This window comes from Nicotiana tomentosiformis, chromosome 3 (assembly GCF_000390325.3).
Source record: "Nicotiana tomentosiformis chromosome 3, ASM39032v3, whole genome shotgun sequence".
NCBI lineage: Eukaryota > Viridiplantae > Streptophyta > Magnoliopsida > Solanales > Solanaceae > Nicotiana > Nicotiana tomentosiformis.
Window position 1 is genome coordinate 144,191,469 of NC_090814.1, and position 26,474 is coordinate 144,217,942.

The following is a 26,474-nucleotide window of genomic DNA, read 5'->3' on the forward strand; positions in this document are numbered from 1 at the left end:
ACTGTCCCGTGATAGTTTTGCAATGATGAGGGGAAGATAAACTATTTAGTAATGCAGATTGTCAACTCAAATCTTGAATTGATGCTCGCTTTGAGTGTTTCAATTTTGTTATTCAAACTGTCTGGACATTCACGTTGGAGTTGTTAAATTGTTTGGACATGAAACAACGGACTGAAGCTCGTTGAAAATTCCTCCAAGTTTTAGTGCCAATTCCACTGTATATTGTTTAATGTGTTAGGAATTAGGAGCACAACCTTCCTTTCTTCCTCTAGCCAACCAAAAGTGCTTATACTTTAAAAAAACAAAAGTTGAGAGTGATCGAACTATAACTTGTTGATGATTTTGTCTTATAAGCATTTTTGGAGTTTATAGATAAGTCGCAAAGTGTTTTAACCAGCATACAAGCTTTACCAGAGCACCTTTTGTTGTGTGTGAATAAAGAATTTTTTTAAAATGTAACTACATAACACCATCCATCCGTTCTCTGGCGGGCGATTAGGAATTAGTTGGACCAATAGGTTAAGGAAAACACGTCACTAATCAACAAAGAGCTCCTCCAAAAACTTGCGAATGAACAAAAAAGAGCTCCTTCTGTCCTAATAAAGCAGAAATGGATGGGATAGGGGTATTGTTGATGCGTCCGCTATCCAATTATCTCCAGCAAGAGCTGGCGAAACGTTTCACCCTCTTCAAATACTGGGAAATTCCCTCTGAATCTCTCAAACTCCATTCGGACTCCATCCGAGCAGTAGTGGGAAATGGAGTTCAGGGAGCTAATTCGGCGTTGATTGACTCGCTACCCAGATTGGAAATAGTATCGAGTCACAGTTCAGGGCTTGACAAGATTGATTTGGTGAAGTGTAAAGAGAGAGGGATTAGGGTCACTTCCACTCCCGATGCTCTCACCAATGACGTTGCTGACATGACATGGCCATTTTGCTCACACTCGCAACATTGAGGAGAATTTGTGAAGCTGATCGATTCGTTAGGAATGGGATTTGGAAGGAAACGGATTTCAAATTGACTACTAAGGTATTATTCTTGTACAACTGTTATATCTAATTTTGCCCAATATATACATCTTTTAGCCTTTAAAGTTCGTGGCTTTTGCTTAACAGTTCGCATCTTTAGTTGGATTTAGTTAGAAACAGAGTCAAACGTGCTTTTTCCTTTGATTCATTAACTTAATGCAGACAGTGACAAAGTAGTTGTAAATAATTGGAGTTGTTATGAAAAAAAAAGCAATTTAGTAAATAATAAATAATGATAGAAAGAAAGAGGAGTTTTTTCTCTTCAATTGTATGTATTTAACCATCTATTACAAAGCATTTACAGAGTCATGAAAAGTGAATAATCACTATTATAAAATAGTGGGAGGAATGACCACTAAAATAGTGGGGGGAATGGTCACTACAAATTAAATGATGGGCTCAACATGTACATCCATAACTATTATTTTCAACAATCCCCCTTGGGTGTCCATGTTAAAAATAAAATTTCAAGTGAAAGGAAAAAGTACGTAATTATTTGTTATTCGCATTGTGTGCTGCCTCATTAAAAACCTTACCAGAAAAATTCAGTGGGACAAATCCTTGGTTAAGGAAAAAAGAGTGCAGCGCGTAGTTACTCCCCCTAATAAAAAATATCACTTAATATCTCGAAAACGACGCATTTCAATCTTGTATTTCAGCTTTTCAAATGTTGAGATTGGTAATGCCTCAGTGAACAGATCAGCCAAATTATCACTTGAACAAACTTGTTGAACATCTATTTCACTATTCTTTTGAAGATCATGAGTGAAAAAGAATTTCGGTGAAATGTGTTTTGCTCTATATCCTTTGATGTATCCTCCTTTCAGTTGAGTTATGCATGCAACATTATCTGCATACAATATTGTTGGAATATTCCCTTTCGAAGAAACACCACATGTTTCCTGAATGTGTTGAGTTATCGATCTCAACCAAACGCATTCTCGACTTGCTTCGTGAATGGCTATTATCTCTGCATGATTTGAAGAAGTAACAACTATAGTTTGTTTCGTTGAACGCCATGATATGGTTGTACCTCCACTTGTAAATAAATATCTTGTCCCAGATCGACCTTTGTGTGGATCAGACAAATATCCTGCATCTGCATAACCAATCAATGATGACTTGGATTCATTTGAATAAAATAAACCCATATCAATGGTCCCTCAGAGGTATCTGAATATATGCTTAATAGCATTCCAGTGTCTTTGTGTTGGGGAAGAACTAAATCTTGCCAACAATCTTACCGAGAAAGCTATATCTGATCGGGAATTATTGGCAAGATACATTAATGCTCCAATTGCACTAAGATATGGTACTTCGGCACCAAGAAGCTCTTCATCATTTTCATGAGGTCAGAATGGATCTTTCTTTATATCAAGTGATCTCACAACCATCGGGGTACTCAATAGATGTGCTTTATCCATATATAATCGCTTTAAGATCTTTTCGGTGTATGTTGTTTGATGGACAAATATTCCATCTTTCATATACCCAATTTGTAGACCAAGACAAAAATCTTGTCTTTCCAAAATCTTTCATTTTAAATTTATTTTTCAAACAGTCTACTGCTTTTGGAAGCTCTCATGAGTTCCAATGATATTTAAATCATTAACATACCTAACGATTATAACAAATTCAGATCCAGACCTTTTTATAAAGACACAAAAACAAATTGCATCATTCTTGTACCATTCTTTCAACAGGTATTCACTCAAGCGATTGTACCACATACGACCTGATTGTTTCAATCCGTATAAGGATTTCTGAAGCATTATTGAACAAGTTTCACGAAAACTTTTTATGCTTCAAGCACTTTAAATCCCTCAGGTATTTTCATAAAAATTTCGTTGTCTAATGATCCATACAAATAGGTTGTGACAACATCCATTAGACGCATATCAAGTTTTTCATGCACTGCCATATTTATGAGATACCCGAAGGTGATATCATCCACCACAGGAGAATATGTCTCCATATAATCAATGCCAGGCCTTTGCAAAAACCCTTGTGCCACAAGTCGCGCTTTATATCTAACGACTTCATTTTTACCATTTTGTTTTCGTACAAAAATCCATTTGTACCCTACTTGCTTTATACATTCTGGTGTCGAACTATAGGTCCGAAGACTTCACGTTTTCCAAGTGAAGTTAATTCTGCTTGGATAACGTCTTTCCATTTTGGCCAATCATTTCTCTGTCTACAACTCTACATTCATAGACAGATTTTGGTTCAAGATCCTCATCTTGTTGCATTATTTCAATAGCAACATTATAAGCAAAAACATTATCCATAACAATATTATTTCGGTTCCATCTTTTTCCCGTTGAGACATAACTTATTGAGTTCTCTTCATTCTCATTATTTTCAAGTACCTGGACCTCCCCTGAGGTCTTATCATTTGTTATGTCTCGGGGCTATTCTTGAGCCACTACCTCCGTATTATGATCACTTTGATTATTTGCTCCTTTTCTTTTTCGGGGATTTTTATCTTTAGAATCGATTGGTCTACCACGTTTCAAGCGTGATTTAAACTCATTTACTTTAATTGATTGTCCTGCCGGGATATCAACTCGAATTGGAGCATTAGCAGCTGGAATATGTGATTTAGTCACCCTTGGTAGGTCAATGAATGCATGTGGCAGTTGATTTGCAACATTTTGCAAATGAATTATATTTTGAACCTTTTTTTCACATTGATTTGTTCGAGAATCTAAATGAGATAGTGATAATGCATTCTAATCTATCTCCTTTCTCAGGTGCTTATTTTCTCCCCCTAATGTTGAGTATATTGATTCATCAAAATGACAATCAGAAAATCTTGCCGTAAATAAATCTCCAGTCATAGGTTCCAGATATTTTATACTAGAAGGAGATTCATACCCAACACAACATATATCCCCAACCTTCTTTGGGGACCCATTTTTGTGCGTTGTGGTGGAGCAATTGGAACATATACCGCACAACCAAATATTCTAAGAGGAGAAATATTTGGCTCCTAACCAAAAGCCAATTGCAATGGGGAGACTTTATGATAACTTGTAGGCCTTATCCGCACAAGTGTTGCTGCATGCAAAATAGCATGACCCCATACTAAAATGGTAAGTTTTGTTCTCATAAGCATTGGTTTAGCAATTAATTGGAGGCGTTTGATCAATGATTCTGCTAGACCATTTTGTTTATGAACATGAGCAACCAAATGCTCAATTGTTATCCCAGTTGATATACGATAATTAGTAAAGGCTTGAGATGTAAACTCACCAGCATTATCATGACGAATTGTCTTAATTGCATAATCTGGAAATTGTGCTCTTAACTTTATTATTTGAGCCAACAATCTCGCAAATGCCATATTGCGAGTTGATAATAAGCACACATGTGATCATCTTGTAGATGCATCTACCAAAACCATATAATATTTGAATGGTCCACATGGAGGGTTAATGGGCCCACATATATCACCATGTATATGTTCCAGAAATGCAGGGGATTCCATCCTAACATTAATCGTTGATGGTCTAATAATTAATTTGCCTTGAGAACATGCAGCTCAAGAGAATTTCTTAAATTGAAGAATCTTTTGGTTCTTCATTGAATGTTCATGTGAATTTTTAATTATTTTACGCAACATAGTAGAACCAGGATGACCCAACCGGTCATGCCAAATAATAAAATTATCTTGATTAGTAAACTTCTCGTTTACTACGGCATGTGTTTCTATCCCGTCAATACTTGTGTAATATAAGCCGGAGGAAAGAGCATGTAACATTTCAAGCACATATTTCTAACCAGACATTATTGTAGTAATATAAAGATATTCAATCTTTTCATCATTTGTCGTCTCAATATGGTAGCCATTTTGACGAATATCTTTGAAACTTAATAAGTTTCTTTGAGATTTACTACAATATAGTGCTTCATCAATAGCCAAATTTGTTCCTCCTGGTAGTAATAAATTGACTCTTCCAGAACCTTCAATTAATCTTGTACTACCAGATATTGTATTAATATTGGCTTCTTTCATTACCAAATAAGAGAAGTATCATTTATCTCTTAAAATAGTGTGTTGTTGCACTATTCAGAAAACATATATCATCTTTATTAATCTTGAGTCCAAATGAATACTGGGGAATTTTCATATTCTTCATAAAAAATCTAAAAGTACACTATAAGAAATATGAAAGACTAACAGAAAAAAAAATATTAAGAAATACGTTGGGAATATAGAAACTAGCAACACATGATGCATTAGGAAAATACACTCAAGAAAAATAAACTAGTTGCAAATATAAATGAAAAACGATAATTTTTATTATAGCTTCATTCCCAGTAAGATGATTAGTTCTTTAGTCAATATTCTCAAAGAAGTCTCCAGCTTCTAAATGAGTAATATTTGCAAGGCCTCTAAAATCGTCATTTTTATATGCAAAATGTGCCTCGTAATCATATTTGTTTGAGGGACCCGCTTCATCATCATTATTTTGAAAGGTCAAGTGTGCCTCCACATTATTTTCTTTCTTTCTAAGGGAGGCTTGATAAAGTTTGACAAAATGATCTGGTGTACGACAAATGCGTGCTCAATGACCTTTCATACTACATCGGTGATACATTAATTTTACCTTTTGAAGGATTAATTTGAGAACCCTTATTGTTCTTATGTTTATTAACACCATAATGACGATAATTATTTCGTCCCCTGCCACGTCCACGTCTACGGCCATGTCCACGACCACAGTAATTATTTTGTTTTCTTTCAGACTTGTCATATGCTGCTACAACATTCACTTCCGGAAATGGAGATGACCTAGTGGGACAGGCTTCATGATTTTTCATTAATAGAGTATTATTCTGCTCTGCCACAAGTAGGCATATAATTAACTCAGAATATTTCTTAAAACCTTTTTCACGGTATTACTGTTGTAGCACCATATTTGAAGCGTGAAAAGTAGAAAATATTTTTTCCAATAAGTCCTCATCTGTGATAGTGTCTCCACATAATTTTAATAGAGAACTTACTTTAAAGATAGCAAAATTATACTCACTTACGGTTTTAATGTCTTGCAACCTTAACTGTATCCACTCATACCAAGCTTTCGGTAATACAGTAAGTTTTAGGTGGCCATATTGATCCTTCAAATTAATCCATAATTCAAGTGGATCTTTTACAGTTAAATATTTAGTTTTTAATCTTTCATGTAGATGATGACGAAGGAAAATCATGGTCTTTGCTTTATCCTTATTTGATGCTTCATTTCCTTGTATAATAGTATTCCCAAGATCTTTAGCGTCAAGGTGAATTTCAGTATCAAGGACCCATGACAAATAATTCTTTCCTATGATGTCAAGTGCCACAAATTTAAGTTTTGATAAATTTGACATGGCGAAAGCTATAAAAGAAAATAAATAAATTAGAAATAATAATGTCATTTTTAGTGAAGAAGTTTCTTTTGTAAATTTTGTAATAAGAATCGAAACTTTTGCTTGAAAAATATCTCAAAACATAAATGTCAGTAGCAGCTATGGGAAAGAAAAATTTATGCCTATCATCATTTCACTAAAAAAAGTCACATTTTTGTCCATATATGCATAAGTTATTGCCATATAGAAAAATTGTGAGTAAAGTTTTCTATCTGTCTTTCAAGACCAAATATATATGTACTTATTTAATATTATTTTCTCAACACGTCTAAAATTGTTTTTGCTAGATGTCATTATTGAAGTTAGTTCATTTTTACGGGGGTCTGGGGGATTTGAAATCACAACAGATTACACCAAATGCTAGTAAATCTTAAGCCAAATTCTCACACAAAGAAAATAACTACACTTCCTTTAACTTTCTGTTTTCTCCGGTATAAACTTATTATACAAGAATTAGATCTATAACATACCTGGGGAAAATCAAACTCGATATAAGGATAGTTAGAGACTCGTGTTGATAACGTGTTATGAAATAAAAGCAATTTAGTAAATAATAAATAAAGATAGAAAGAAGGAAGAGTTTTTCCTCTTCAATTGTGTGTATTTACCCATCTATTACAAAACCTTTATATATGCATGAAAAATGAAGAATCACTATTATAAAATAGTGGGGGGAATGGCCGCTAAAATAGTGGGGAAATGGTCACTACACATTAAATGATGGGGCTCAACATGGACATCCATAACTATTATTTTCAACAGGAGTAACATTTTCGCTTTTGTTCAAGATTCTTGGGTTAATGCTTTTAAAACGTGTTTAGAGGCTGAATCCAGGATTTAAACTTAATGTTGGAAATAATAGTTATGGATGTTCATGTTGAGCCCCATCATTTAATGTGTAGTGATTATTCCCCCACTATTTTAGTGGCCATTTCTCCCACTATTTTATTATAGTGATTCTTCACTTTTCTTGTCTATATAAAGGCTTTGTAATAGATGGGTAAATGCACACAATTAAAGAGGAAAAACTCCTCCTTCTTTCTATCTCTGTTTATTATTTACGTTTTACTAAATTGCTTTTATTTCATAACACGTTATCAGCAAACTCTAATTTCATCTTTATCCCCGCTAAGTTGAGTCATATTTTATTAAGGTATGTATCATTATATTCATTTTGTTTATGACAGTACATATCATATGCTCACTGTTTGCAGATTACTTATGCTCTTGGACATCTTAAATGATTTAAGTACACTGCAGTGATAAAATCTTCACTGCTTAACTCTTAGATGACCTCAAAGTCATCAAACTAGCTACCCACTAATAAAACTACTTATAATATTCATGTACTTCTTGGATCAAAATACACCTTTAAGATATTTTGAAGAACTGGGAGAATGAAGTGACAACTAATAATTTTACATTGGTTTAATTACTTTATAATTATTGAATAGGAACGTATAAATAATATTAGTAACGTTCAAATCTATTCACACATATATAGTAGCTTGTTTACACGATATATCTGTATTTTTGTTTCTTTTTCCCTTAGTCGTTTTGTTTCATTAATTGTTTATTAACATAACTATTTCTCTAACTTATTCATCTTTTATGATAGTTTTCACTATGTCAAATTTATCAAAACTTGAATTTGTGGCACTTGACATCACCGAGAATAACTATTTATTATGGGTCCTTGATGCTGAAATTCACCTTATGCTAAAGGTCTCAGGAATACTATTATACAAGGAAATGAAGCATCAAATCAAGATAAAGCGAATGCCATGATTTTCCTTCGTCATCATCTACATGAAGGGTTAAAAACTGAATATTTAACCGTAAAAGATCCACTTGAATTATGGAATAATTTGAAGGACCGATATGACCACTTAAAACTTACGGTATTACCAAAAACTCGGTACGAGTGGATACATTTAAGGTTGCAAGACTTTAAAACCGTAAGTGAGTATAATTATGCTATTTTTAAAGAAAGTTCTCTATTAAAATTATGTGGAGACACTATCACATATGAGGACTTATTGGAAAAAATATTTTCCACTTTTCACGCTTCAAATGTGATACTACAACAATACCGTGAAAAAGACTTTAAGAAATATTCTGAGTTAATCACATGCCTACTTGTGGCACAGCAGAACAATACTCTATTAATGAAAAATCATGAAGTTCGTCCCACTGGGTCAGCTCCATTCCCGGAAGTGAATGTTGTAGCAGCATATGATAAGTCTGAAAGAAAAAATAATAATTACCGTGGTCGTGGATATGGTCGTAGACGTGGACGTGGCAGGGGATGCAATAATTATCGTCATCATGGTGGAAATAAATAGGAGAACAATAAGGGTTCTCAAATTAATCCTAAGGTAAAGTTAATATGTGCCACCGATGTGGTATGAAAGGTTATTGGGCACGCATTTGTCGTACGCTAGATCATTTTGTCAAACTTTATCAAGCCTCCCTAAGAAAGAAAGAAAATAATGTGGAGGCACACTTGACCTTTCAAAATAATGATGATGAAGCAGGTCCCTCAAACAAATATTATTCCGAGGCACATCTTGCATAATAAAGATGATGATTTTGGAGGCCTTGCAAATATTACTCATTTAGAAGTTGGAGACTTCTTTGAGGATATTGATTGAAGAACTAATCATCTTACTGGGGAATAAAGCTATAATAAAAGTTGTCGTTTTTCATTTATGTTTGCAACTAGTTTATTTTTCTTGAGTGTATTTTCGTAATGCATAATGTGTTGCTAGTTTCTACATTCTTAATGTTCTTTTTCTATTAGTCTTTCATATTTCTTATGGTGTACTTTTTGATTCTTTTTAATGAAGAATATGAAAATTCCGTAGTCTTCATTTGGACTTAAGATGATATATGTCTTCTGGATAGTGCTACAACACACTATTTTAAGAGATAAAAGATATTTCTCTTATTTGGTAATGAAAGAAGCCAATGTTAATATAATATTTGGTAGTACAAGATTAATTGAAGGTTCTGGAAGAGCCAATTTATTGCTACCAGGAGGAACAAATTTGGCTATTGATGAAGACTATATTGTAGTAAATCTAAAAGAAACTTATTAAGTTTCAAAGATATTCGCCAAAATGACTACCATATTGAAACTGCAAATGATGAAAAGATTGAATATCTTTATATTACTACAATAATGTCTGGTAAGAAATATGTGCTTCAAATGTTACCTGCTCTTTCCTCCGGCTTATACTACACAAGTATTAGCAGGATTAAAACACATGCCGTAGTAAACAAGAAGTTTACTAATCAAAATAATTTTATTATTTGGCATGACCGGTTGGGCCATCCTGATTCTACTATGATGCGTAAAATAATTGAAGAACCAAAAGATTATTCAATTTAAGGAATTTTCTTGTGCTGCATATTCTCAAGTCAAATTAATTATTAGACCATCAACGATTAAAGTTAGGATGGAATCCCCTGCATTTCTGAAACGTATACAGGGTGATATATGTGGGCCCACTCACCCTCCATGTGGACTATTCAGATATTATATGGTTTTGATAGATGCATCTATAAGACGGTCACATGTGTGCTTGTTATCAACTCACAATATGACATTTGCGAGACTGTTGGCTCAAATAATAAGGTTAATAGCACAATTTTCAGATTATGCAATTTAGACAATTCGTCTTGATAATGCTGGTGAGTTTACATCCCAGGCCTTTAACGACTATTGTATATCAACATGGATAACAATTGAGCATCTAGTTGCTCATGTTCATACTCAAAATGGCCTAGCAGAATCATTAATCAAACGTCTCCAATTGATTGCTAGACAAATGTTATGAGAACAAAACTAACCATTTTAGTATGGGGTCATGCTATTTTGCTTGCAGCAACACTTGTGGGGATAAGGCCCACAAGTTATCATAATATCTCCCCATTACAATTGGTTTTTGGTCAATAGCCAAATATTCCCCATCTTAGAATCTTTGGTTGTGCGGTATATGTTCCAATTACTCCACCACAACGCACAAAGATGGGTACCCAAAGAAGGTTTGGGATATATGTTGGGTATGAATCTCTTTTTATTATAAAAGATCTGGAGATTTATTTACGACAAGATTTTCTGATTGTCATTTTGATGAATCAATATACCCAACATAAGGGGGAGAAAATAAGCAGCTGAGAAAAGAGATAGGTTGGAATGCATTATCACTTTCTCATTTAGATCATCGAATAAATCAACGTGAACAAGAGGTTCAAAAGATAAGTCATTTGTAAGATGTTGCAAATCAACTGCCAGATGCATTCACTAACCTACCAAGGGTGACTAAGTCACATATTTCAGCTGCTAATGCTCCAATTCGAGTTGATATCTCGACAGGACAATCAATTAATGCAAATGAGTCTAAGCCACGCTTGAAACGTGGTAGACCAATCGGTTCTAAAGATAAAAATCCTCGAAGGGAGCAAATGATCAAGGTGATCATAATACGGAGGTAATGGCTCAAGAGGAGTCCCGAGACATATCAAATGATAAGACCTCACGGGAGGTCCAAGTATCAGAAAATAATGAAAATGAAGAGATCTCAATAAGTTATATCTCTACGAGGAAAATGTTGAAATGATATTGTTGTTGATAATATTTTTTGCGTATAATGTTGTTGAAATAATGCAACAAGATGAGGATTTCAAACAAAAATCTGTATATGAATGTAGATAGAGAAATGATTGGCCAAAATAGAAAGAAGCTATCCAGGTAGAATTAACTTCACTTGAAAAACGTGAAGTCTTCGGACCAATAGTTCGAACACCTGAAGATATAAAGCCAGTACGGTACAAATGGGTTTTTGTGCGAAAACGAAATGATAAAAATGAAGTCGTTAGATATAAAGCGCGACTTGTGGCACAAGGGTTTTCACAAAGACCTGTCATTGATTATATGGAGACATATTCTCCTATGGTGGATGCTATCACCTTCAGGTATCTCATAAATATAACAGTGCTTGAAATGCGTCTAATGGATGTTGTCACAGCCTATTTGTATGGATCATTAGACAACGAAATTTTTATGAAAATACCTGAGGGATTTAAAGTGCTTGAATCATATAAAAGTTTTCGTAAAACTTGTTCAATAAAGCTTCAGAAATCCTTATACGGATTGAAACAATCAGGTCGTATGTGATACAATCGCCTGAGTGGATACCTGTTGAAAGAAGGGTACAAGAATGATGCAATTTGTCCTTGTGTCTTTATGAAACGGTCTGGATGTGAATTTGTTATAATCGCCGTGTATGTTGATGATTTAAATATCACTGGAACTCCTGGGGAGCTTCCAAAAGCAGTAGATTGTTTGAGAAAATAATTTGAAATGAAAGATTTTGGAAAGACAAAATTTTTGTCTTGGTCTACAAATTGAGTATATGAAAGATGAAATATTTGTCCATCAATTAACATACACCGAAAAGATCTTAAAGCGATTCTATATGGATAAAGCACATCCATTGAGTACCCCGATGGTTGTGAGATCACTTGACATAAAGAAAGGTCCATTTCGACTTCATAAAAATGATGAAGAGCTTCTTGGTGCCGAAGTACCATATCTTAGTGCAATTGGGGCATTAATGTGTCTTGCCAATAGTTCCTGACCAGATATAGCTTTCTCGGTAAGCTTGTTGGCAAGATTTAGTTCTTCCCCAACACAAAGACACTGGAATGGTATTAAGCATATATTCAGATACCTCTGAGGGACCATTGATATGGGTTTATTTTATTCAAATGAATCCAAGTCATCATTGATTGGTTATGCAGATGCAGGATATTTGTCTGATCCACATAAAGGTCGATCTTGGACAAGCTATTTATTTACAAGTGGAGGTACAACCATATCATGGCGTTCAACGAAACAAACTATAACTGCTACTTCTTCAAATCATGTAGAGATAATAGCCATTGACGAAGCAAGTTGAGAATGTGTTTGGTTGAATCGATAACTCAACACATTCAGGAACATGTGGTCTTTCTTCGAAAGGGAATATTCCAACAATATTGTATGAAGATAATGCTGCATGCATAACTCAACTGAAAGGAGATAGAACAAAACACATTTCACTGAAATTCTTTTTCACTCATGATCTTCAAAAGAATGGTGAAATAGATGTTCGTTCAAGTGATAATTTGGCTGATTTGTTCACTAAGGCATTACCAACCTCAACATTTGAAAAGTTGATATAGAAGATTGGAATGCATCGTCTTCGAGACATTAAGTGATATTTTTATCAGAGGGAGTAACTACGCGCTGCACTCTTTTTTCCTTAACCAAGGTTTTGTCCCACTGGATTTTTCTGGTAAGGTTTTTAATGAGGCAGCACACAATGCGTATAACAAATAACTACGTGCTTTTTCCTTTCACTTGAAATTTTATTTTTAGCATGGACATCCAAGAAGGAGTGTTGAAAATAATAGTTATGGATGTCCATGTTGAGCCCCATCATTTAATGTGTAGTGATTATTCCCCCTACTATTTTAGTGGCCATTACTCCTACTATTTTATAATAGTGATTCTTCACTTTTCATGCCTATATACAGACTTTATAATAGATGGGTAAATACACATAATTGAAGAGGAAAAACTCCTCTATCTGTATTTATTATTTACGTTTTACTAAATTGCTTTTATTTCATAACACTTTATAGGTTTAGTTAAAATTTTTAGGTTGAACTCATTGTACTTTTGAAATTATTGTTTATTGAAATTTTAGTTCTTTTTCACATATACATTTATGTTCGGTGTTTAAAATACTAGGTTTAGTTGAACCCATAGAGTATAGGCTACATCCGCCTCTGCACGTTTTCATCAAATGCCTTACTTGAAGCTGGTCTGATGCAATTGAGTCAACCATATTGCCTGCTTTTCGCGATGAACTTGTGTATTTTGAACATATTCTTCTTTTGGAGTACTTAAGCTGGTCCAGATCCAAATCTAACCATATTACCCTTTGACTTTTCCCTTTCTAAGTTTTGTTTCTCCAAAAGAACTTATCTTGGTTTGCTCTTCAATTTTCTTCCAGTTTAGTGGCAAATCAGTAGGTATTGTGGGATTAGGGAGAATTGGTTCAGCAATTGCCAAAAGAGCTGAAGCTTTTGGATGTTCAATCAGTTATCATTCACGTTCACGAAAACCAGAGTCAACGTACACCTATTATCCACGTGTTATCAACTTAGCCTCCAACTGTCAGATCCTCCTTGTAGCTTGTGCCTTAACTGATGAAACTCACCACATTATCAACCGTGAAGTTATAGCTGCATTGGGTCCAAATGGAGTTGTTATCAACATTGCAAGGGGTTCTCATATTGATGAATCTGAGCTGGTATCTGCTCTAGCAGAAGGCAGATTGGGAGGAGCAGGGCTTGATGTGCTTGAATGTGAACCTGAAGCGCCCGTGCTACTAGCTGGACTTGATAATGTTGTCCTATCACCTCATGTGGCAGCTAGCACTTTGGAGACTCGTAAGGACATGGCTGACCTCGTGGTTGCAAACTTGGAGGCACACTTTTCGGACAAGCCATTACTGACCCCTGTTCTTTGACAGTTTCTGGTATAAGGTATGGTGATCTTGGACATTTTTTGTCATGCATTCTTCCACTTCCATATTCAGGATACTGCATTGGTGCTCAATAACATGCTATCTATGTAGCAAGGATTGGTCTCCTTCTAAATTTAAGCATCTGAAAAGCATAAGTTGTAGTTGGAACTTGGAAATGCTTTTTAAGTTCTTGTTTTTTATTAGGTAAAGTGAAATTTCATTAACAATTGCATCCAGTAGATGCTTAAATTACGAGCGATAGCGAAAAAAGTTAGTTCATGAAAACAATGGACCTTCTATAAACTTCATAGGGTGCTAATATAGTCAAAAAACTGAACAAAACTATTTACAATATGGAAATGTCTTTTCCTTACCGCCTCTGCTTATAGATTCTGTGCTTGAGCAATTAACGGAAGATAGTACTACCTCTGTTCCAGTTTATGTGAACCTATTTTCTTTTTGGTCCGTTCCAAAAAGAATGAACCCTTTCTAAATTTGGTAATAATTTAGCTTAAACTTACAATTATACTCTTAATGAGAAGCTTTTATAACTACACAAATACTCTGGGCCCATTTTTGACTTGTTTAGGACCACAAATTCCAAAAGTCTTCATTTTTTCTTAAACTCCGTGCCCAGTCAAACATGTTCACATAAATTAAAACGGAGGGAGTATGTAGTTGCATTGCAGATTATAAGGTAAGTTCGCTCAACAATACAGAAATTGAGCACTACTGAGCTAACATCTAAATCGAGATGTAATATATCAATAGGTTCAAACTAATGTCAAATTTTAACGTCTAGTACATGTCTGTTTTCAGATTCTCAGAAAGAATGTCTGGATCCCCCTCGCAATGAAGCGTACACTTCTCGTCAGTTCATAAGCCCCCGAACATGTTAATGAACTTGAATTATGCCCGATTCGCCACGAGGATGGTTCACTCCAGCTCTCTTGTGAATGTTTATAGTACGAGTATGCAGTCAAGCACACCAACTATTGAAGTTTGAGACCCAAGATACAGTGATTGAATCTCAGGCAACTTTCAGCTCAATGTAAGGACCAATTTCTCATCTTTTGAGTATTCAATCAACTATCTGCTATATCCTTGCTTCTGTGAACTGCTCCTATGACAGATAGAGGCTAAATATTGAGAACACCACACGTTACTAATTTAATCATGGATATACGAGGAACTTAAAAGCAATTCCACTGGAAGATACAGGGTTCTTACTTCTTAGCAGCTAGAAGAAAAAAGGTGAAAGATCCATGCAGATGGAAACTGCCAGTATTTACATTATCATCTATCCTTTTTAGTTTTCTTTCTCTCTAGATATTTGCTTGTGGAAAGTGAAAAACAAATCGAAGCCAAAAAAAGGGAAGGGATCTTGGACAGAGATAGAGTTAAGAATGACCTAGCTAAGAATAATTACAGGTCCCGTTTTCATCTCAATCTTCCACCTTTCTTGAACAACCAACATCAAGGAGAAGTGGCTCCTTTAAAGATGAGGAAGTTTAGAGTCTCCAAGGTGAAATAGATAAATGTTCCTTTAGTATGAGTGAAGAAACAGCCGAATTTTGACCCCACCACGCACTGCCAGCCACCCCCATATTTCTTGTCAAACTCCTGGATACATTACAAAGCTGTTACGAACATATAATCAGAGCTAGAAGAAAGAATGTAAAGGTGAGACATAACATAATCAAGTAATTAAGTGTGCTCTATAACCAGTGGCGGAGGCGGGATCTCGGCGAAGGGGGTTCAAGAAAAAAAAGATTGTAGCTAGTGGGAATTAAACCTATGACCTTTCAAACATTTTGAACCCCCTTTGACCACTAAGCTACACTTTTGGATTGTGTCAAGGGGGTTCAAAACTTAATATATAGATGTAAAAAATAGATTTTGCCTTATATATACAGTGTAATTTTTCGGCGAAGAGGGTTCAGATGAACCCCCTTCCGCCCCCTAAATCCGCCCCCCTAAATCCGCCCCCGTCTATAACAACTTAACCTTTTATATGAGATGATCATATAATTCATTAGAGCAAGCCGGGATATGGCCTAGGTTCAAATTGCACCGCCAGGGGCAGAGCTACAGTAGTGGGTGCGAGTTCGGGCGAACCCAGTGACTTTTCGAACCCTGTATTTGTATTGAAAAATTCACTGCTTACATAAAAATATCTCGCGGAAAAGGCATCTGGATTCAGTGGTAAGGGCTTTGGGATCTCATGGAAGACATGCAGGTTCGAATCTAAAAACAATGAATTTTATTGTGCTTTTACCCCGTTTCTTTTCTTTTTTTTTCATAAAAAAATAACACAAGCTTTAGGTCACGGTTATTTCTTAATATTTACAACCCACACACTTCAAATCCTAGCACTGCTTTTGTGCACCGCTATCCAAAAGCAAAAAATGTTTTTACGTGTTTGACCCATACAAAATACTAAGATCACACATGAGGGACATGTTGAAACATAATAGTATAATTAAGAAAATGAAAACGCACTCTTTCTAAGAGGCGTTAGAGGAGATGGTCATACGCTGCAAACCGTAAATCGGAGAAAATGGCAGTCTTTTGTGGATAAAAAAAATGATTGGAATGCTACCTTCTTTATGTGAGCAGCAATAGATTTGCAGTCCAAAACATCATAAAGATCCAGAGCTTGAGAAGCCCAACGCATGGCTTGGATCTGCATCTTCAATGGCATATCTGTATCTTCAATAACAGCTTTTCCTTCCAACATATTGCCAACTTTCTTTGTCTCTCTCTATCTATTGCTCTGAAGTAGAAGATCCCAATTTAGCTAGTGGAAGCAAACTCAGTAATATATTACTAACTAGCTTTGGTGTTTAAAATCAAGAAATGAAGAAAGGAACCTTCCCCTGCTCGTTCTCTAAGCAAGAATATGAAAGGAGTGAGTAGAACACTAAAAAGATTTGTATAGAAAATCTCGTCACCAATTCCTTTTTCAGCTAAAGTGTAAAGGTCACATATTCTATATACATCTTGTGCTGACACATACGACTGTGTCTTGTTCCTACTCACCTAAAGTACATTTTAACCTTATATTCTATTTCCTAACCTTCTCTCTCTTTGTCATGCCCTAGTGGATAATGATGTTGAGGATAGAGCTTACGAGACCTAAATTATAATTCGTGCTTTACATGATCTCTTTTTCTTTATCAAAATTATCAAGTTATTCCCCCCCCCCCCCCCCCTCACCCCAACCCCCACCCCCCAATCTGCTTCATTTTTCGTTATCTAGAAGTAGACAGCAGCAATTTCATACTTTTTCTTGTTCTGTTTTCGTGGGCGTATTATTTATTAGACATTCATATGTAACTGCTTCTGAATTCGCAAAAGATAGTCTGACTGACTTATTCTTATCTTTCTTATTCAAAATATTAGAACTCACATTTTTTATCCTTTACAAAAATTTTAATCAAATGAAAAATTATTCAAACCTTAAAAACTAGAGAACTTTCTTTTGGACGATGGACTGGAAACCGGATCCCAGCCTGCATCAACCAGATCCCTTAAAAGGGATATCTGTATCGTATTTCTGAGCCCAAATGACCAAAACAGAAAATTAATAGAAATAACAACTCTAAATTACCAAAAAGAAAAGAAAAAGATTGACGTTGATTTGAGGTCATATGTGCCCGCTAAGACCCCACGCCAATTTGTTTTACTAGTCGAGAAAATCATAGGCATGAACAAGGATCAAATTGAGAATCCGAGAAACAGTTGAATAATTATACAACGACGGTGTAGTGTCAATGTCAGAGTTAAAGAGAATCAAAATTTAAAAAGGTAAATGCACGAAATAGTTAAATGAATTGAACATATTAGCATAAATACATAAAAACAAATTACCTATCTACCTTATAGTTTTCGGCAAGAGGTGGCCCCGCCACTGTCCAGTGTTAAATCAAATGTATGAATTATGGAAGCCATATTGGGAACTGGCACACACAATAGCTTCCCGCCCGTTTATATGTTAAATAAATGAAAAGCCCAATAAACACGTATTGATGCTTTCTCGCAATTTAGTCTTGTTTTTTTTAAAGTAAATGAAACTTTTTATCAAATGAAATGGAATGAAGACACATTTAGTTGTTCCTCCACCGTTGTGGAAATTGGTTTCCTTTTCGTTTTTTTGTTCTTGTTTAGTTGTCCAAACGGGAAAACTGGTCATCTACTTCTATGGATGAAATTTAGGGGGGTTTTCATGGAAATATATATCTAGGGGGAGATGGTAAGAAAGGAAAACGATGAAGTGGGTGAAAGTACAAGACACAATATGAATTTGTGATAAAGGATTGTAGTGGGTGTAGTGTCAGAGTGTTATATAATTCGGCTACATGCGATTTAATAAGTGGCCCATGGCGCGTAGTTACGGTGGAGTAGTATCTGGTAAGTACTCTTTTATCATTAATCAGGAATCTCGCGTTTAAGCTCTAAATATAAAATCATCTTTATTAGAAAAATGTTTAGTCCCCAATATAAGACTTTCCGATATTTGATCAAGCTCTGGTATAAATACCGAACAAGGAATGAGAGTAAAAATTGCACTGGCGCCCTATTTGGTCGCCCCTATTTAACATATACCCATATTTTTAAAATTCTTTAACCTATACCCTAATTTTGACAACTTCAGACGCCTCCTCTTCTTCCTCCTGATCTATGCGCTCCTTTCTTCCTCCTGACCTATGCGCTCTTTTCTTCCTCCTCTTCTTTTCCTCTTCTTCTTTTCTCTCTCAAACACATGAGACTTTGTATAAGTATTATTGATTGGATCTGTAAAGTTTTTATTAAATCTTATCAATTACCATATTCTATATTGAAGGACGAGTAAATAAAATTCCACAAGCTGGTTAAAGTAGGTGTGATTTGTGTCAACAGCAACTGACTACTACATGTCCTCTCTTCCAAGTTACCTGCCACAAGAATGGCACATGCATGTGAAATTTATTATACACAATAGTTGCTATCGCGATCTCTTGGAATTAGCTTATCCATTGCTTTATGATATCATATGCAGGAAAAACGACAGAAAAGGGCTGCAGAACTGAAAAATAAAAGATAGGAAAAATAACTACAGAACATTATTAAAAAAATCAGTTAAAAATTCAGCACAATTTGGCTTAAGTTATATTTTAAAGCCATCTAACTTCAAAGAAAGGCAGAACACAACTTCAACTCTAAGACTGCTTAAGTTTAGCAAATATAAAACAAAAACTTCAGCTCCTAGAATGCTGAAGTTTTGTTTTGTATTTGCTGAACTTCAGCATTCTAGGAGCTGAAGTTTTGTTTTGTAATTGCTGCTGAACTTCAGCATTCTAGGAGCTGAAGAAAACTTCAGCCAAAACATGTTGTAGTTTTATTGAACTGAAGTTTGCCGTTGTACTATGAACTGAAGTTTGCGTGATTGCCTTTGCAAGTCAGGCCAAATTTCAGGCAAAAATATCTAAAGTTTTGCTTTGATAAGGCTACACTTCAGGCAAAACATTATGAAGTTCAAACTTCAGACATAAATTTTTGCTACTTCAGGCCCGTATGTCTGAAGTTATCCGAAAAGTGGGTTCGCTTGTAATTTTTTTGCAAAGCGGGTATAAGTTAAAATGTGACCCAAAAATTGGGTATAGATTCAAATCCCCGGAATGAGAAGCCAAAAAATAAAAGTGGCCCATGGCAATGTCATCTTTGGATTGCATCCCTCCAACTCCAGTTCAATAATAAATTAAATGACCCACCTTTTCCATCACCCAACTGCTTTCTCGCTGTTATTGTCCACTTCTCTGTCCCATATCAGCAAAAAGAAAGTATATGACATTAGTCTTTGTCCTTATAAATCTTAGGAAGATTTTATTTGTGGAATTAATCCGTAATAATTCCACTCCTCAAGCTAAGCAACAGCTTCTAAAGTTTGATTTCTCATAATGGACTGGTTTTATTTCTAAAAAGTTTTAGGTTCCATAATATGGAAACGCCTACATTTGTAATATTTGTACCTATATAGATCAATAGTTGAGGAGAAAATATTGTGCATTTACAGGATCAAATATATTAATTTACATGTAATAATAATTTGAAAACGATATATACATTCATATGTTGATAGTGAAATATTGATTGTGTATGATGACACTTCATTGATGCACAATTTTATTCTTTGGTCTTTATCTACTATAATAAAACACAATTTTTCAATATTTTGTTTTGCTACAAGATAGTATAAATTTTACACTGCTTGGTGTAACTAACTAAGGATTTGTAGTTTTGATAGACTTAATCTTAGTGAACTGAGACATTATTATATCTTAGTAAATTGACACATTATTGTATCTGTGAATTGAGACATTTTAAACAATGCAACTAACAAAAAAATCTAGTGACAGTCGTAAAGTAGTTGGCACTTGACATTTACTTGCTTTCGTAATTTGAAAAAAGAAAAAGAGGAAGAGATCAGAAGTATCAGAATAGGGCAGTGGTTAGTGAACAAGTATAATAAATTGAAAGATTTAAATTAAGTAGCTTGTCTAAAATTCAAAAGTATTATCAATACCTAACTTTAATGAATTTGTTGCACCAAAGGTGCCCTATACGTATTGAGTATTAATAAAATGAGATATAAACTAAAGATTTATTCTTAGAAAGACATATAATGTTAAGTGGATTTCTTTTATTTGTCTAACTTAGTTTAATGGAAAGTAGCTGATATTTGATAGAATAATTACAGAGCACAAGTTTGGAAAAAAATGATTTTATGGTGTTAATATTATTTTAGTTATATAACACATTTTACAGACGGTTAGTAAATAAAATTATAAAATTCTTACAAGATTAATTTCTGATTAATTAAATTATACTCCCTCCATTTCAATTTATGTAAACATATTTGACTGGGCACGGAGTTTAAGAAGAAATGAAGACTTTTGGAATTTGTGGTCCTAAACAATTCAAAAAGGGGCATAGAGTATTTGTGTGGTTATAAAAGTTTCTCATTAATGGTAGAATTGTAAGTTTAAGCAAAATTATTTTTAAATTTAGAAAAGAGTATTTATTTTTAAACGGATCAAAAATAAAATAGATTAAGGGAGTCGGTAACTGATTAGATAGAAAATCATTTCTTAATAAGTTGGTTCAACACCACAACAATTTGTTTCCCCCCAAAAAAGAGCTTTAATTTGTTTATTATTCCATCGGGTTCGACAGTGACAAGAGGCTGCCGACACTTATTTCCGAACCAACCATATTGCTTAGGCTCGGAATCAGGTTCGGTGTCGGGACGCCTTCCAAACCTCCGTCTACTTGTCTCTCGGTCTTCATTTACTCTACTTGCTCTGCTGCTTCTCTGTTTCTTTACAAAGCATTTCTTTACTCTGCCGATTAAAAAAATTCCCATGCAAATCATACAAAACACACTATAAATCACACAATTCATGTGGTTTTTTAGCATATGAGAAGAATTCCTTAAAATTTTCACGAGCTTATTCAAAATTAATTGAATATAGTCTTGTTCAGAATTCTACTACTACAATTATACAAGGTTTAATTTGTTGAAAAATGTTGCACACAAAATCAGAGTCAGATATTACAAGTTTAGCTCCATCTTCACCGTCAAGGTCACCAAAAAGGCCAGTTTACTACGTACAAAGTCCGTCAAGAGATTCACACGATGGGGACAAATCAACATATATGCAACCGACACCCAGTTTCAATAGTCCAATGGAATCTCCCTCACACCCTTCATTTGGACGCCACTCTCGGAATTCTTCTGCTAGTCGATTTTCCGGCATCTTTAGGTCGTCGTCCGGCCGGAAAAATGGCCGGAAAAGGAATGATAAAGGGTGGCCGGAATGTAATGTGATTATGGAAGAGGGTAAGTATGACGAATATGATGATGATAAGGGAGTAACTCGGCGGTGTCAAGCGTTGTTGGCTCTATTGGGATTTATTGTTCTGTTTTCTATCTTTTGCCTTATCATTTGGGGCGCTGGACGTCCGTACAAGGCAGAGATTACTGTCAGGGTATGTTTCTTTACTCTTTTAGGGGTGTTTAATTATGCTAGTTTTATTTCTTATTGATTATAAAATAATTTTACTGTTTTATCCTGTAATTATTATTCAATTACTATTGTATCCCCTGAAAGTTATAAGTTATCCTGTTACTATTTTTAAAAATTACGGGATAACTTATCTATGATTAGTTACCAAACAAGGATAAGGCAGTATTAAATTTTTATCCGAAAATTATTTTTACTTATTACCCAACATCCCTTATAGAATGAGTAATTTTTTTGATTTATTTGGGAAAAGAAGTGGGTTTGTTTCCTCTGTTTTGAAAGTTTAGTGTTCGGAATACTGTAGTAAATTTCATGGGTGTGTTCATTAAGCAAAAGTTAATTTTTTTCTTTTGTCAGTTAAAAGTCATTAACTTTGTGTTCATTACCCAAAAGTTATTTTTCTTTTTTTTGTTACACAAAAATTATTTTACTATGTTCTAATTATCCCAATAATCACTTTGACCAAAACACACCTTTCACCTGAAAAGTCTATTATGCCCTGACATTATAAATTCTCTCATTTATGTAATACCTTCTATATTATATACTATATACTATATTTTTATCTAGGTATTTTACTATATACCATACATTTCATTTTTCCATGGCACTCAATTTGTTTAATCATATTCAAACATGAACATATTTTAAATATAAAAATGATAAAAAAATATTTATTTTTTAATATTTATTTAAAATAATAAAAACAGATTTGTTTAACAAATGATATTTGTGTTTAATATTAAGTTTTTTAAAGCTTTATCTGTTAATATTATTTATTTGAAAGTATTAATCTAATGTGTCATTTTGCTAAATGTGGGTATTTTATTTATTATATTAATGGGTATGGCTTGGCTGATAAATTAATGAGCTTTGATTTTTTAATTTTCATTAAACATATTTCATTAAGCATGATTAAGAAAGTGGACTTGATATTTGTTCACGGTAGTGTTACTGACAAAATTAATAATGCTACTTATATATCTTGAAAATTAATATTAAGAAAAAATTAAATATACGAATATATTATAAAAATAATAAATAAAATAATATTAAGTTATTTTAGTTATAAGTAAAATATCTGGATAAAAGTATATTGTATAGCTTATAATATAGAAGGTATTACATATATGAGAGGATTTATAATGTCAAGGGGATAATAGACTTTTCAGGTGAAAAGTTTGTAAAATTTGGTCAAAGTGATTATTGTGATAATTAGAGCATAGTAAAATGACTTTTAGGTAATGAACACAAAGTTGAATGGCTTTTACGTAACAAAAGAAAGAAAAATATTTTTTGGGTAATGAACACAAAGTTGAATGACTACCCATAAAATTTACTCGGAATATGAGGGTGTAGTTGCTAGGAAAGATGCTAAGCTGTCTGCAAAAAATGTCAATTCTGAGAAATGGCTTGTTGAAGCCTAGATTTAATGTCTGTAAATGATTACAGAATTAGAAAGTCCAATTAATTGGGAACATTTTCTCTGCTTTTTTTTCTTTCTTTCGTTGGCAGTACTTTTGGCTTTTGTGCCATGGGTAGTAGGTAGTAGGTTCTACTGCTTTCAGCACTAAAAAAAATAATATTATTTGAACCAGGGGATTAGAACTTACAACCTAAAATAATTTTTTAAACAACATTTGTCACTATAATGAGAACTTCCCTTATGTCAAGGGGAATCAAAAGTTTATATACATCCGAAAAAAATTATTTATGCCCTAATTGTGCAGTAGAATTTTTTTAATGAAGGAATTAAATTGAACATCCTTCCTTGATTGTGGCTCCACCACTGATAGCATCAACAATTACACCTCAATCCTTAAATAGCAAATTGGGGTGGGCGATATATATCCTCAATCTCCATCTATTTATATTGATTGTAAACCTACCACAATCCTCCTCTTTTATTCGAACTTGGAATTTACCGTATGATCAAGCTCACACAGGTGAAGTTATATTATTGAAATAAGGTTTAGAAAAAATAGAGTGGATAGGAATGTAGTTGTGTGAAATTCCTGCGTGATTTCAAGCTTGTAATGGTACTACTTAACCTAATACAACCGCCACTTTCATCATCCTCACACTTACTGAACTACTCCTGAATTAGTAGCTGTGAAATCCAAAATTGACATGGTTATATTCAACAGCAGTCCCCAGTTAGTATGTTTCAATGGAAAAATCAACTATTGTGAGTTCAGTTCAAGAAAGTTGACTAATTTTATATTTGTATGTTTTTCTTTTTTCAGAGTTTAGCTGTGAATAACTTCTACATCGGTGAAGGTTCGGACTTCTCTGGAGTTGTAACTAAGATGATGACAGTGAACGGCTCGTTGAGAATAAGCGTGTACAATCCTGCTACATTCTATGGCATTCATGTTAGCTCCACCCCCGTCAATCTCATCTACTCAGATATCACTGTTGCCTCTGGTCAGGTAATTTCTCGGCATATTTCTTCGTTTCCTTTTCTTGGTAACAATTTCTCTCCTTCTTGGTGTTCTACCTTCTCTTTGCTAAATGATTTGTATGTACCTGTACCAAGTTGTGGACTAGAGAGGTCAGCAGTGTCATTCTCAGTTTCCTGTATTAGGAGTTGAAAAATGAAGAAACAACAATACTAAAGTTGACCTTTTTTTATAACGGTAATGTTCGGATCACCATTGCGCGCACCCCAACTATTCTACTGGATAGTTCTTACCTCAGACATTGAGTAGTCTGCCCACCATTCCGAGAAATCACATAGTGTTTTTTGTTTATGATGGAATTTGAACTTTTATCTCCCATGGTTTTCATCAATTTCATCGACTGATAGGTCACCACTTAAGTTGATCTTAGGTTCCTCGTTTTGACAAACGCCTTATTTTACAAATATTTGAAGTTTGTCGAGAAATTCAGCCAATGCCTTTATACCTTCATAATCTTCATTTTTTCTTTGGTTTGCAGTTAAAAAAATATTATCAACCCAGGAAGAGTAGGCGGGCTGTGTTAGTGAACATAGAATCAACAAAGTTTCCCTTGTATGGAGCTGGATCAGGTCTTGATGCATCAAATAATGGTGGTTTTAAAGTTCCATTAAAATTGGACTTTGAAATCAGGTCGCGTGGAGATGTGGTGGGGAAATTAGTGAGGACGAAGAACAAAAAGCAGATTTCGTGTGATTTGGTCATTGACTCTACTAGCTCTAAACCCATCAAGTTCAAGAAGAATTCTTGTGTTTACAGCTGAATTCACAATTACTAAATGCCTACTTTGTTTCCAGTTTGTGTGCAGCAACCTTCTGTAAAATTATCTCTTGAAAACAGACTCTCTACCTTCCCTTTTCTCTTTCTTCTTCTTCTTCCCTCCTCGTCTTCTCACTCTTTCTAATCCGAGTTTCTATTGGAAACATTTTCTCTACCTTCACTAGGTAGGGGTAACGTTTGCGTACGCACTACCCTCCCCAGACTCCACTTGTGGTAATATACTGGGTTTGTTGTTGTTGTTGTAAATGTTAGTTCAATTTTGAGAAATACTTTCATATGAATAAGATAGCTTTTCCTCTTGAATCCTTAGATGCTACTGTAAAAGTTGTTGCCTGTAAGCTGAATGGTGTACATAAGTTTGATTGGATTTTTCAATGAGCATACATCAGGTTTATTCCAGGTATCATACTACTATGAGATGCGAAGATTATATCTTACAAGTGGTCTAGCAATTCTAAAGCTCAAAACTGAAAACTGCACTAGTCATCTTTCTACTTTTATACATTCTCTGGGAAATGTAAGCTTGATCCGAGGAGCTAGCAGCGGAATAAATCTAGTGCATGGAATTTTGTGCTAGTAGTATTTGACTTATTGTCACAATTCTACTTGTACACTGAGTTCGGATATGAGGTGATGGCCAGATTCTATCCCAAATTAATATTTGCTTTATTTGTTAAGCGGTGTTCAACTTTTTTGTGACTGTTTAGACTGGTTTAGGTCATAATCTAATTTGAGTAGAGACCACAGTCCAAGCTCAATCCAGCCGGATCAGAGGTCCAAAAAATTCATTATTGTAATCCAATTTAACAAATTATTACTAACCTAAATTGGAAGCCGAAACAATATAGTATATGTTATCCAATTTAACAAACTACTAGTATTATTCAACTAATTTGAGTTATTATACACACAAGGGAAAGTTGCAAAAAGAAAAACGAAGGGACTGATGAGATTAAGACTTTCTCTTTCAAGCATTCTTAAGTAGGAAATAAAAGAAGTTTAACTTTATCAAGGGAGAATTAATTCTTCATGGGGTTTAACTTTTACTAATTCTTCAAATTAAATTTAACTCTTCTCCATTCAGTTAGAATGATTTCATCCTCGTCTATTTATTATTCCATCTGTCTCCTCATCTATTTA

The 26,474-nt window shown here is 34.4% G+C and overlaps 2 protein-coding genes and 1 pseudogene across 4 annotated transcripts; 2 read left to right on the plus strand and 1 right to left on the minus strand.

Annotated features, from left to right (window-relative positions):
* Window positions 1-66: 66 nt before the first annotated feature.
* On the plus strand, window positions 67-15,936 carry LOC104089555 (glyoxylate/hydroxypyruvate/pyruvate reductase 2KGR-like; annotated as a pseudogene).
* On the minus strand, window positions 14,682-17,191 carry LOC104089554 (dynein light chain 1, cytoplasmic-like). 3 transcript variants are annotated; one of them, XR_684774.4, is made up of 3 exons: window positions 16,632-17,191; window positions 15,441-15,652; window positions 14,682-15,152 (listed from the first exon to the last, which is right to left on the minus strand). XR_684774.4 is itself a non-coding variant. In XM_009594483.4 (2 exons), exons 1-2 carry the CDS (start codon window positions 16,767-16,769, stop codon window positions 15,506-15,508), a joined length of 285 nt encoding a protein of 94 aa, XP_009592778.1. In that variant the 5' UTR covers window positions 16,770-17,189; the 3' UTR covers window positions 14,682-15,505. The 3 variants fall into 3 exon arrangements, 1 of the variants encoding a protein (XP_009592778.1); XR_011415045.1 differs by having other exon boundaries at window positions 15,260-15,652; window positions 16,632-17,189; XM_009594483.4 differs by having other exon boundaries at window positions 14,682-15,652; window positions 16,632-17,189.
* Window positions 17,192-21,362: 4,171 nt separating this feature from the next.
* On the plus strand, window positions 21,363-25,733 carry LOC104089557 (uncharacterized). Its single transcript, XM_009594484.4, has 3 exons — window positions 21,363-22,060; window positions 24,342-24,527; window positions 25,036-25,733. Exons 1-3 carry the CDS (start codon window positions 21,596-21,598, stop codon window positions 25,315-25,317), a joined length of 933 nt encoding a protein of 310 aa, XP_009592779.1. The 5' UTR covers window positions 21,363-21,595; the 3' UTR covers window positions 25,318-25,733.
* Window positions 25,734-26,474: the final 741 nt, after the last annotated feature.

What these genes read in the sequence shown, in the direction of transcription:
- LOC104089557 (XM_009594484.4), top strand. Translation starts at nt 21,596, where the DNA reads ATGTTGCACACAAAATCAGAGTCAGATATTACAAGTTTAGCTCCATCT. An exon ending in AGGCAGAGATTACTGTCAGG is followed by an intron (nt 22,061 to 24,341) that starts GTATGTTTCTTT and finishes TTCTTTTTTCAG; the next exon opens with AGTTTAGCTGTGAATAACTT. An exon ending in TCACTGTTGCCTCTGGTCAG is followed by an intron (nt 24,528 to 25,035) that starts GTAATTTCTCGG and finishes TTTGGTTTGCAG; the next exon opens with TTAAAAAAATATTATCAACC.
- LOC104089554 (XM_009594483.4), bottom strand. Translation starts at nt 16,769, where the DNA reads ATGTTGGAAGGAAAAGCTGTTATTGAAGATACAGATATGCCATTGAAG. An exon ending in TTGCTGCTCACATAAAGAAG is followed by an intron (nt 15,653 to 16,631) that starts GTAGCATTCCAA and finishes TAATGTATCCAG; the next exon opens with GAGTTTGACAAGAAATATGG.